The sequence below is a fragment of the Microtus ochrogaster genome (assembly GCF_000317375.1).
Source record: "Microtus ochrogaster isolate Prairie Vole_2 chromosome 14 unlocalized genomic scaffold, MicOch1.0 chr14_random_3, whole genome shotgun sequence".
Lineage (NCBI taxonomy): Eukaryota > Metazoa > Chordata > Mammalia > Rodentia > Cricetidae > Microtus > Microtus ochrogaster.
In genome coordinates, this window is record NW_004949098.1 from 6,964,700 (window position 1) to 6,978,456 (window position 13,757).

General features: G+C 36.2%; 1 protein-coding gene across 3 annotated transcripts in view; it reads left to right on the plus strand.

Moving 5' to 3' along the window:
* Nucleotides 1-13,757, plus strand: part of Ctnna2 (catenin alpha 2) — a 1,150,887-nt gene that overhangs the window by 1,070,617 nt on the left and 66,513 nt on the right. For all 3 annotated transcript variants that reach the window (XM_026787990.1, XM_013352850.2, XM_026787991.1), the window contains exon 13: nt 6,967-7,118. In XM_026787990.1, coding sequence (XP_026643791.1) covers nt 6,967-7,118 — 152 coding nt within the window. The remainder of the gene's footprint in view (nt 1-6,966; nt 7,119-13,757) is intronic.

Genomic DNA, 13,757 nt, shown 5'->3' on the forward strand with positions numbered 1-13,757 from the left:
TTTGAGACCAGTCTGGTCTACAGAGCTAGTTCCAGGACAGGCTCCAAAGCCACAGAGAAACCCTGTCTCGAAAAACCAAAAAAAAAAAAAAAAAAGATTTTTACAGGAGTAACTAGCTTGCATGCATCTTTGATTACTTTTGACTGGAGCTGAGGATATTTATTGACAGGCCACAGCTTTGGTTTGGGTTCATACTTCTGCACAGGTGATCACTCTGAACTTCCGATTCAAATCATCTCCTTACCACATGCTTCACAGATATGCAGAACCTTCAAAGATAAATTCTGGGAAAGCCAGTCACACTTTCCTTCAGGCAAAGTTACACGTTTAATGTTTTTAGCTCTCCTAGTATATAATTATGGATAATTGAATTTTCCCTTGACAATATCTAATAGAAACTCTTTTGGAGGATGGATGCTTTATCTCTATGAATGCTATCAAACAGTTCTGTGTTGGAAGGAACACTCAATGGCTCCAAGGAGTCTCTTCAGATTAATTCTTTGCAATCTCTTTTACTCTAGTAATGCCTAATGTGTTAGCTTTTTCCAACTATGAAGATGTTTAGTGTCTGTTTTCAGGGATTATATTATATTATGCAGTGGAAAGAACCACAATTACATCCTGGTTCTGATCCATTGTTTTCTAGGTTCATGCAAATGTTGTTATTTCCTAGGCTTCACATTAACATTTAGCAAGCTGGATGTTTCTCTAGAGTGTTTTTGTCCACTTTCTCTATATTTTATACTAAAATTTGGCTAATAAAAGCACTCTCAGTGTGTGGCCTGACACCACCACCATCATAGATGATCCTTCTGTAAAGAGATTTGCCTGTTTGACCTTACTGAATTAATCAAAGGCAGAATTGGGATTGTTTTTCCTTGTCATTGATGAACATTCTCTCAAGGAAGCTTAATTATAAAAGGAATATAAGCTCAGCTTTCTGAAAGGGTCTCACACCCAACCAGGGCAACCACTACTAAATTGTCTAATGGCCCTGAAAATCTTTGATGAGATTCTGAATCAATACAGCGTAATAGCACCACAAATGAATGGGAAACGTAAGACTCCCTGTTTTGTCTTTGAGATACTCAAGGACAAATGAATTCTTTCCTCTGCCCTTTGCTTATGGTTCTCTTTCCTTTGTTCCTGATTGAGTAGGTTCTCCAGTATTCAAAAGTATGGCAGAGCTAAAGATGAAAATGAATGTGGGGAGGATTCAGGCAAACTAATGGACATATAGAAACACTTGGGACCAATCTCTTTTCAGTGTACCAACTGGAGATGGAAAGTTGAGGAAGCATTCACCTAACCATGGAGAAGGAAGAGTATGTCTTTCCATTTGAGAGAATAACTGCTCATGCCCAGATCATCAGCATGACTCCCCCAACCCCTGCCGCCATGTCCTATTTGGCAACAGACATAACTCAGTTGAATTACAACATTTGAATTTGTGTAGGGCTAGGCCATGTGACTAAACCAGAAAAGGAAGTCAATAGTATTCAGACATCAGATGCTTAGCTACATTAGCATTATTGGGGATCACCAGAAACTCTAAGGCTGGAGTATAGATTTGCTTACTTCCTCAGAAACACTGGGCCATCTGGCTGTGCTTCTTTCTCCCTAGCATCCAGTTAACCTTGTTCTTTTCCCTCATGGCTGTCAGCAGTCTCATTTGCACTGTAACACAGCTTGCCATTCCTGTAAACGGAATCACCCTGTGTTCTGAATCTTCACCTCTGGAGCCTCTTGGGGAAGTTCATTTCCAAATCCTCACCCACGGTTTAGATCTCAATCGGCACTCGAATAGTATGACCTTGATTTTTATATGCAATATTAACTTCAATTTCATTCCTCTTAGAAGGTCATCGTTTTGCAGCCCAGTATGTAACATGCATGCAAAAGTATAGTTACAATGTAAGTTCGCTTCTGACTTTGATCACCCTTTTAGGGTATAAGCTATTAAGAACAGTTCAGCACGCTGCTAAATAATTGCGAAATGGTTCAAAAACACCTATATTTTGGGTGCAATTCAGAAAGAAAAAAGCTTATAATTATATAAACCTACATCAGCAACTCTGTTAATATATGAAGTGAGAATCACAAAGGCAGTGTTAAGCCTTGTCCTAATTAGGAAGACGTGAGGCCTGCATCTGATTTTTTTCCTATCTCAATATTCTGAGGAAAGGACATTTTTTAGACATTATCAGGATGTTGGAAGAATTCATAGTGAAACTGAGAACCTCAGGTCTAACCATCATGGGTCTTGTGGTGTAACTGTTTTGTTACATATAATTTTACTATGTTAAAATTAAAACCTTCCTTTTTATTTAAACAGAAAAGGGGAGGTGATGTGGGATTTTCCTCTGTATGCTGTGAATACTATTGATTAATAAAGAAATTGCTTTGAGCCTATGGCAGAGCAGGGAAGAACAGAGCTAGGCAAGTATGGGGGTGGGAGTGGGGGGAAGGATGCTAAATTAAATGCTGGGAGAAAGAGGGCAGAGTCAGGGAGAAACCACATAGCCCTGCCAGAGACAGATGCTGGAACTTTACCTGGTAAGCCATAGCCTCGTGACGATACACAGATTAATGGAGATGGGCTAGTTTAAGATGTAAGAGTTAGCCAGAAATATGCTTAAGCTATTGGTCAAGAAGTGACTTAATTAATACAGTTTCTTTGTGGTTATTTCAGGGCTGAGCAGCTGGGAACAAACAAGTAGCCTCCTAAAACAGTCTTGTTTCATTAAACCTTTGCTTTCCTGATTTAGGACTATATGTAAAGCAAGAGGGAGACAAACCAGGAGGGAGTAGCAGTAGAAAGAGCTGAGCTCTGTTGGGAAATACATAGCATGTGGCCTGGCCTGGGAGATAAACTTAGAACTGGAGCACAAAGGAAGCAGTTATTGTTCTCTCCCTAACCATTTGCATCTTGGTAAACTGATTTTCTCAAAAGCCCCTATTTCTGCCTTCTCTGATGATACCACGACCAGCAACATGGTCATTCACTCCAGGGTTCTACCTGCAGGTCTCACAGAGGGATTTCTTATTCCATGCTGGTACAAGCCAAACAGCTTTCTAAGTAGTTTCCCTCATTTAAAATAGTGCCTTTATAAGGCTACCTCATATGAATGTTTCCAGAGAACACTATTTAGTGTTAGATAGCCAGTTCAGGAGCTCTTCCCTGGGGAAAACTATTTCTCTCCCATTCTCAACATTTCTTAGTTGCCTATAGTTCTTTGTGTAGGGTTGAGGATTTGAATTTTTTCCCCTGTGCACTTTCACGTGTTTATTGTTCTGCTCAGTCCAAGTTTAGGTATCATGAGCCTCCTTAGAAGTTTAGTGAGACTTTAGGAATATAAACCTTGATGTTTTATGGTTTCACTTATGTATTTAGGAATAGATGTGTGTGCGTGAATAGCAATTAATGAAAAATGAAAAAGAGGCCCTAAATTTGTAAGAGCACAGGCATGGGAAGGGTTTGAAGTCAGGAAAGGGTAGTGAGAAATGATAAATTCTCAAAATACAAAAGAAATAATTTTTACAACGTAGCTCTTTCACATTTTCTTTTTCTCTGTCTTCCTTGGATCTGAAGTCTTGCCATCACTTCATTTTCTTGCTTACATTATTTCTTAAGGATAACTTTGCACAAAACAAAAGGGCACATGTTTTCCTACTACTATGAGATTTAGAAAAAAATATTTGTGAATATAACAATGTATTCACGTAGGTTGGGGTCTAAGTAGAAGGCACTACCTAACTTAACCATCTAGCCAATATTTAACATAGAAAGCTACACGATGGTTTATTCACAATTTCTCAGTGACTTCCTACTTTAATGCAATTGATCAGACTACTTTACATTGTGCTGTAGTTCATAAAATAGAATTCTACTTTTTTTCAGAACCTTATTCTACAAAGAAGTATATGACTTCTAGAATAACTCTTTTAGCTTTTATATATTTTTTATTTTTTAAACAATTTTTATTATGCATGCCAATCACAGTTAACTTTTAACTCCTTTAAAATATTTGAAATATAAAAAGATCCAAAAATTCAAGAGCAAAGGTTAATATACCAGATCAGATACAATCTCCTCCCCCTTTAAGGGAAACACTGTATTTAAGACAGAATATAGTCTTTCAGAGTATGTATAACACACAGAAATACATGCATGCTTAAATGATGTGCTCTACTCTTATGTGCATGTTTCTATTATCTCACAAGTGATTATCTTGTTTCAGTTTGCGTTGCCCACACAAGCTTTAACTTCAGGACTTTAATGCGTCAGTTGTCTCTTAGTTTGCACGTCTGGGTCTGTTTATGCCACACAGATCCAGTACCCATGGACCTAGAGCAAGCACCTCACAGTTGTTCTTCTTCACATCAGAATAAGTCTTGTTGTGTATATCAGAATAAGTCTGAGGCATGGCCTATTAAAAAGAGCCTGTGAAAACAATTCTTTTCATTTTCAGTTATTGTATAAGTTCTTCTTCTCAACTTTTGACCTAGAAAGATAGTCACATGGAGATCCAAAGAGATTGCATATGACTCCAAGGTGAAGACTGATCAGCTTGCCTAGTCATCATCTCTATAGAAGCTGATATTTTTCTATGCCCTAGCTCTTCACTTGGAAGTGAAGAGTCATTTATCATATTGCATGGTAGTGGTGGCCAAGAAGATGCATTGTTGTTTTCAGTCACAACTACAGTAGATGTGTTTTCCCTGGCCACATTTTCATAAAATGATCATGCTTCAAATTCCTTGTCAATTCTTATGTATATGAAATGATATTTTATTTCTGTTTAAAGTTAATGATTTCAAACATGTGACTGTGTATTTATCAGTAATATGGAATTATTTTCTGTGAATTTGCTGATCAGTTTTATGTCAATTTGTAGAATGTTTTTTACTTACATATAACAGCTCTGATTCTTTATATCAGATATATGAGAGAGCAATGAACTTTTAAAATTACATATCATTTATTGTGTGTATGTCTGCACATGCATATGCGGCAACATTTATGTGGAGGTTATAGGCTAGCTTGCAAGAGTAACTTGTTTCCTTCTCCCATGTAGGTACTGGGAATTAAACTCAAGGCTCGCCAAGCCTGGCAGGAGGTGCCTTTTCCCACTAAGCAATCTTACTATCCTGAAAATGAGAGAAATTTTATATATCTAAGTACTACTGACAGCTGCATATAAATCTGTAAAGTCATCTAGAGCCACAAAAATGCCAATTTAAATATCAAATAAAGTGGAATTAGTATAACTCAGAACTTTCTGCCAAAGAAAAATAGTTATGATTTTATTTAAGTAAAACACTCATTTCTAAATGTCAAATTCATACAAAATATTCCCATACTCAAAGAGGTCAATTTCAGTGAGCTTCATTTTTCAGTCCCATAAAAAAAGTTCATTCTCAACACAAAGGGATAACTGAAAGAAACCATGTTTCTTTTATGGGATTTCAAAATAAAAGTTTTTAGAATTTTATGCTGAGTTGACATGGGATAGTTATACATTTTTATGGGGCATGGTATGATGTTCTGATACATATATGCATTTTTATTGACCAAATGTGTGTAATTAGAATGCTAATCACTTCAGATTCAATTCAGTCATGGCAAAACAACTAAATGAGCCCAGAATTCTTTCCACGCAGCTGCAGCTCAATGGTGATATGGAAAGCTTAGGTGATACGGGGAAGTAATCCTCATTATTCACATGGGAAAGGAAAATTGCCCAGTTCAAACCTTGGTTTTCATAGTTATTGTTGCAAGAATGCTTATGCCCCCCTCGACCTCTATGTTCCTTCCCCCAAAATCATTTGACTGTTTTCTAGTACAAGTGAATGTTTCTAGGAATTATGTAGTTCAGGGTAGTCTGACCCTAAAGAGTAAATGAGCAGAATTTCCCACACCAGGGATTAATATGAATGTCACAATATTCAAGAGGGTTAAAATGGGAATAAAGATGAACAAGGCATGAAAACTCGAAATGGATGCAGATAAATTATGTTTCTGTTTTATTGTCCCTGTAAATAAAGTGAGTTGTGCTTTTGGCTTCCATCTGCCACAGGAGTGGGTTGCTATGAGATAAAAGCTTAGAAAATTGAATTATGATTTTCAAGAGTCAAAAAATTAGCACCATTTTCTTTTCCAGAATCTGTAGAAATATTCCAGACAGTCTAGTGAACTTACTTTCTGCTGGTGTGTGTGTGTGTGTGTGTGTGTGTGTGTGTGTGTGTGTGTGTGCAAATTTGTTCTCATGAGAAAAGGCATCAGCTTTTAAGGAACTTAAACATTCATCTTTTCTCATACCAGGGTGATATTGATAAAAATAGGTAACCTATTGATCTTCTTTTCTACTTACAGGTCTTTCTGCTGAGTTAATCCCATTTTCCTTTGTTCACTTAAATGGTCCTTCTATAACATCCCTCCTTCTACATCCATTTCTTAATTCCTGTATTTCCATCCAAATGTCTGCTATACACTTCCTGTTTTTAACTTCTGGTGATAATTAGATGTTTGTTGATGTTTTCTAAGGGCAGTTTAAGAGTGATAGTTTTGTGTGAATTATAATACTGAATCCAACTATTATATGGACAAAAATAAGGCTTCAAAATATTAAGATAATTTGGGCAAATTTTCACAAGTGGGAACTAACAAAATTGAAATTCAACTCAGGTTACTATAAATGTGAAATTTATGTGCATCTTCTATCTTGTACTATCTTGCATGGATGGCTGTCATGTTTCTTTTTCTTTTTCTTTTTTTTCCAAACCGTCATCTTGCAAGAAGTAATAGTTTTCTTTCTTTTATTAAGGTAAGTGACACAGGATAACTAAATCAGACCTTTTCAAAACTGGCCCAAAAGGCCTACAATTAACTTTGTCCAGGGACTGGAATGATGGACAGCAAGAGAAAAGTTTTCTCATTTGCTGTCATTTCTTTTGTTCATCCAGTGATGCCACGCTTTGCTGAACAAGTTGAGGTTGCCATCGAAGCCCTTAGTGCCAACGTCCCTCAACCATTCGAGGAGAACGAGTTTATTGATGCCTCACGCCTGGTGTACGATGGTGTTCGGGACATCAGAAAGGCTGTGCTGATGATCAGGGTATGTGAAGCTTTTAGAGAGCCCCCAGGAAATTCAATGTCTTCCTTGTTTTTAATTATTCAATGTAATCTGCAAAAATGTTTGATTTCTAGCATATTCTTATCATGTGGGCTTTTTGCATATAAACGGGTGAGTGTGTTCCAACAAGCCAAGTTCAGTACTGAATGTCCTGATATATTCTAGTTCCTTCTGACATGCATTTTTTTCTATAAGGTTTCATATAATTTGGTAGAATCCCTGCTACTTTCCACTTGTGCCTCTTGCAGGCACCATCTTCACACCTGGATCACTCGAGAGTCATGACTTGTTAAGGAGTGAAGTATTTTTACTTTAGTACTGTGAATATAGAAGCAACAAAATTAGAGTTTATTATGCATAAAGCAGGATAGTCTTGTATGAAAGCTCCTCCCATCACCTACCTCATTAGTTTTCTTTCCCCATGTTTTTATGTCAAGCATGTGTGAGTTTTTACCATTTTTGTCTAAGTAATAAACCATACAGCAAACCTAGAAGGTACACATTAGAGTTGGCTTTAAATCTATGCTGTATCATATGTAACTTGTTCTTCTTGTTCTATCCACCGAAAATATGAGTTAATCTATCTCTAAGACCCCTACCTTACTCCATATAATTTAGCTGCTATAAGTTTTATGTTAGTTTGTGACTTCTAAACTTACCAACCCCTTAATAAAATATATTGTTCAAGTAATGGAGCTTTTCCTTCCTTCAAATAAACAATATCCATAGAAGGATAATTTAGAAGAAATATGTATCAATTGCATTTTGAGAGATGAGCTTCTGCAATACTTTCCCAAGGGCATACTGACCAATATAATCATGAGAACCAATTTTTTATATTATTATTAAAAATTGAAAGCTATATTAAAGAGTAAAACATAGCAAATGAGGTCCTGGACAGTAGCCTTCGTAGATCAGAGTACTTACTGTGCTCTTAGAGGATATGAGTTCATTTTTCAGCACCTCTCCGGTTTCACATGACGAGATTCCCTCTTAAGGCAGTATACACAAATGGTACATGCAGTTGAACAGGCACATGTCTATGCTCATAAATAAAAACTCCAATTTTTATTTATTTTAGAAGTGGTAAATGAAATTAATTATAACATTTTCCTTACAAGATGTATCCCTGATATTACTGTTTCAGCATGTTGCACCAGGCTCATTTAAAGCACGTCATAGCTTTACAGAGCTAGTGGCTGAATTAGCCAGACTCCTTAATCACACACTCCAGAGCTGTTTCTGGAGCTGACTGATGAAATCAACTTTAAAAGGCTATAACATTCAATAAAATTTCATCAGGTCATATTAATTATACTTAAATACATAGAGTTCAAGTTTGTACTTAGGGGACTTGAATTTCTCGTGCATTTAATTTACCCATTCTATAACTATGACACTTTGACCATCTTTCAAGACTTGGCTAACCATATTTCCTTTTATGACTATTACTTTCTTTAGGCTATAAATTTTTGGAAAACATGGCTGTTTTTTCCTGCCTTCATTGGATTCTCTTGTTTGACATACACTGAAAGAGACAAAGACAGACAAAGGAAGGGAGTAAGAGAGAAAGGGAGAAAGAGATGGTGAGAGTATCTGTGCCCAAACTCAGAAGACTGAAAGGTGATGGAGAAAAACAAGATTAAGAGAATTAGAGTAGGGAGGGAAAGGATAGTGCATTTTTAAAGACATGTTCCCATTCTTTGCTAACTTGTGAAATAAGGTAACAGACCGTGAGAGTTATGTTTGCCAAGTGTTCTGCAATAAAGCCTACTATAATCCTCAAGACACATTCCTTCTTTTGCCAGTTTTTCTGCTTTGTTAGCCTTCACATTTTTGTGACAACCATTTATCTGAAAGGCTGAGGAGGTTTATAGCCATCATTCATTTTTTTTCACTCACAAGCCATAAAAAATCCACAGTTTTAGAAAAAATGCTATATACGTCATCACAGGGAGTGTCATTTCTCCCATCTCAACATTTTGAAAAAAATTGCTTAAAATTTAGGAAAAGAGACTATATACAGTGGATATAAATTGTTATTGTTAAAGACTTTATCCAGTCAGTACACAAATGATTTTCTTTGTATTTAATAAATGTCAAGATTTCATTTTAATGTAATTATTAAGTCTATATTACTTAGGAAATTCTATTGTACAGGTTAGAAAAGAATGATTGTGGATGGGGTTGGTCCTATTCCTGACATCTGACATGACTGTGTAGCCTCCTCCCAAACTACTGATTGTACTTCACAAAAAAAAAAAAAAACAAAAAAACAAAAAACCCACATCTCTTTAAAGTCATTTAAAGAAGTGATAACTGCAGAAAGGACCATGCGTCAAATTCTCCATTAGCTTGCCTCTCAACAATCAATACATATTTAATGGTGATATTTTTGTTTATGAGCTCAAGGCTAGCTCCAGGCAGCCTTCAGATGTAGACAAAGTTTGTGTTCTCTGGGTTTCAATCTCACTTTCCAAGACCACTTACCTGTTCTGGAACAGGTCTTTCCCCTTAATTCATGAGCCAAGTTTTCATTTAATTTTTAACCAAATCTATCCTCTGTGATGGGCAGACATGTAGAAATTTTCTCATTATCTTCACAAGGCTTAGGAAAATAAATACGCAAACCAGGGCAACCATTGCACATCGATCTCCTCATCCACAGTAGGTATGTTTAAGCATTCTCTCTGAATAATTAGTTCATTAGTACTGAACCAATGCTTTGGGGTGAAATACAAGGTTAGGGGTATATTTTTGTGAGTCTCTGATCTTATTTTCTTCAAATGATCAATATGTACCCCCTTTCCATATATGTGTTTGTCTAAAGACACAGTGCTACACATATATTATTGAGACTGAAACTCATAGACACCAACACAAACTCATACTGGAACACAGTTTATCTGATGTGGGTGTTTTCTCAGACTACATGATTCAGGAATATTAAATTCATCACTACCTTTGTCAAGTTTGACAAGCTTTCAACACTGCTTTTGATTGCTTTTTTAAACAGAGAAATTATTAGCCAAAACCACATAAAATGTGGCACTAAATAGACCACGGAAAGGAAAATTATTCAAAGTATGAGAGTTCGAAACCGAGACAGAGCCCTGTCACGTTTGAATTTAGCTGGAGATACGCACTTTAGTGTCTTGGAATAACACAGATTACTGACTTTGTTGATAGTCTTACAAATAAGATTTGGTGAAGAGATAGATTCACAAATGCAGAATCTGCAGGTAATGAGGATCAAGCACACACTTAAAATTCTTTTGCTAATATACATGAGTAGTAGAAAAAGAGATTTCCTGAGTAAATTGAGAGCATGGGGACCTTAGGAGAGGGTTGAAGGGGAGGGAAGAGGCAGGAAGGGGAGCAGAGAAAAATGTAGAGCTCAATAAAAATCAATAAAAAAAGATACTTTTCTTTACTCTTGGAAATTAAGATGAGTAAAAGCGTAAAAAAATTTACTATTGGGAATTAAGTATAATGGTTAGGTAGTATCTTGGTCTTGAGACAGCTACATTAGATAAAAGAGTAGTTTTCTTCTATAATATCTCTACACAAAATATTTTAATTATCATTCTTTCTTTGATTATTTATGTATGGGGATTTCAAAGGCAGAGCAAGGAAATAGTAGGGCCTGGGACAGTGGTTTGATAAAAATCTGTAGTTCACTATAGCTCTCCTGTGTTATGTATCAAAGTGCTTTGGAGCATTGTTAGATATTTAAAATTCTTGGAAGTAATATGGAAGTTTGGCTTATATAAGGAAGAGAAGTTGGGGTGCTTCACAATTTAACCATTAGGTTGACCCATGTGTGCTGATGCAGTGGTGTATTAGTGAAGCTAAGTATGTAGTTATCCATATGATAAAATACCATCTTCAGAATCAGTGTGATCCATATCAATCCTTATATTTAAATGTGTATTGTAATGTTAGTTAGGTCACACAGATGGGTTAGTTTGGGTAAATGGCTTAATCATAAAGACTGCTAGAGATTTTCTCTTATTTAATTGTTGTTCAGACTAAACACACCATGAAACCATTGAGACCATGAGGATGCTATGAAGCAATGAAGTAGAGAATTTGTAGTTTAACTGTAATTTGTGGTCATCAGCTAATTATTTTCTCTGCAAATGAAGAAAACATTATTACAGCTAAAGTCAAGAACTTTCATAGACCTAGTACTTGGCAAGTCCATTCAAGATTTTCTTTGTACCATCCTGCTCATTTGAGGTTTCTTCTAGTTGGTTAATTATGTGGAATTTGCTAAAGAAGTTAACAATATTAAAATTTCAGTAGAGTCAAAATATTTCTCCTAACAATCGAATGAAAGGTAGAAAGCTACTTAGATATCTTGTTTTATCTTTATTTCTCCTAATCACTGTCCTATGTAGATCCTAGTGTTGCTTCCCTAACACCATCAATGAGTAGTAATTTTTATGCTCCTTTTAATGGGAGATGAGATATCCCATACTGTTAGATCTACCCCAGTACATAGGTAATCAAAGACAAAATTTTCTTTCTTACATTTACAGGGAATAAACAAATATATTCAATGCCAATATGACTATGTTACTAATGGTACTATGGAAGTAACAGGGGCAGGGTAAGGGAGAAGGGCTCAAGGAGAGCACAGGTTTTATGGAGAGAAGTTGAGAACGAGAACACAACTAAACAGAGCCTGCTCTCTGCAGAGGGATGATTTCGTAGTTGGTCAGGATGAGATGAGAGCCATTGCACAGTTCTGGAGAGGGACTTGACATGATATATCTCAGATCCGCATGAGATCTCTCTGACAATGATGGTGAGAATAGAGTATGGAACGATGGAACACAAGAATGTCAGGGCTCAGTGGAAAGAACACTTTGGAGGTGTTCCTGATAATGCAGAGTTAATTAGTCCAAACTAAAAAGGTTTTTTTTTTTTATATTGACTTTAGATCTCTATTGAGAAGGTATTTCTTGTTGTTACCCAAAATATCCAGTTAGCCTGAAAATTTCACTTTCTTCTTTCAATGAAACTCTCATAGGCATTTGAAACTTTTTAAAAATTATACTTAATATACTTTCCTCATATTCCCAAGTGAAATAATTCTAAACTCATTAGTCTCTCATCTTGCTCCGGTAGATACACATTTGACTTCTGTTATAAAAGCTATGATCAGGACTAAGCACCAGAGCCTGGAAGCTGACATCTGGTGTGTCTCTGGGAAATGTACAGGACATTCTGTGGCCTCTGTAATAGGCATATGTTACTTAGAGGCTTAGAAAACAGCGTTGGGGAAACAACCACTTAAAAGCATTTTACAGAAAAGATGCCTGCTCCCACCCAATAGATAGACCATAGTAGACCCAGGAAACTACCTCTATGCCCAAGGTGGTGTTTTGGTTCTAATTAAAAGTCCTCCCTCAAATAACAGGGTGTGTAATCAAGGCTTGACCCTGTAAAGTCTTGATTTTAAAGGTGCATCTAATAATAGCCCTCTTAATCCTTTAAAACTACTTCCAGATCATGTATAGTTTACCGTGTCTTCTTTAGCTTGTGGAGGCCCTTGCATAACAGAAAAAATAGCAGTCAGCAGACTGTGCATCCACAGAACTTACAGCAGCAGGCTGTATGTGTTTAATTTTGGTTAAGATACATAAAATCATTTTGCACTCATCCATTTGCCTGTGTGGTTTGTGATCATTAAAATCATGGGTTCTTCAACTTGTTTCTCCCTTCTGCCAGTTGCTAATGGGCACACCTCAGAAATTTTGCTTGAAGTCTACTCTAGTTTCATTTATGTTTCTGTGATAAAATATTCCAACAAGAGGCAACTTAGGGGAGAAAAGGGTTAAGTGGCTTAAATTCGATGTTATGGTCCATTAGTGATGGGAAGTCAATGCAAGACCTTAAACAGCTAGTCACATCTGAAGTCATTAAAAGAGAGAAATAAATGCATGTAGGTTACTTTACTTTCTGTTCTGTGCTTTATCTTGGATTAGAATGTTCAGAATTTTTTCCTTGGGTGATGGTGCCACCTATCCTAAGAATGATCTTTCTGTATCAATTAATGAAGACAATCTCGAACCTAATATAGATTATTTCTCATTCAGACCCTCTTACCACATGATTCTATGTTATTTCAAGTTGACAATTAAAGACAACTATCACAAAGACTCTGAGACACTTCATATATCTACAAAATAGGGTTTGAATTTGTTGAGATATGTAAATTAAATCCTGAGTTGACTGCTTGTCCCATGGTGTGGAAAATGATGATAGCCACTATTATTGTTAGTAGGTGTCACATTTTATTAAACATGCTAATTATCACTATCAGTTATGCATTTGCTCATTTTTATAGTTTGTTTAGGTGTCCTATGAGGGCAGTAGGAATGATGACAATTATAATATTTACTCTTTGAAATGTCTAAGGCAACATCAAAGCAACAGATCTGAGTGACTTTCCAAAAACTTGTAACATCTGAGTGGAAGACAAAATCAAGATCTCTAGAGTCGCATCAACATTTTTATTTTAGTGTGTGTGTATGTTTGTGTGTGTGTACATATATGTGTGGTATATATACGCATGTGGCTTTGTACCTGGTACACATGCCTGTTGATTAC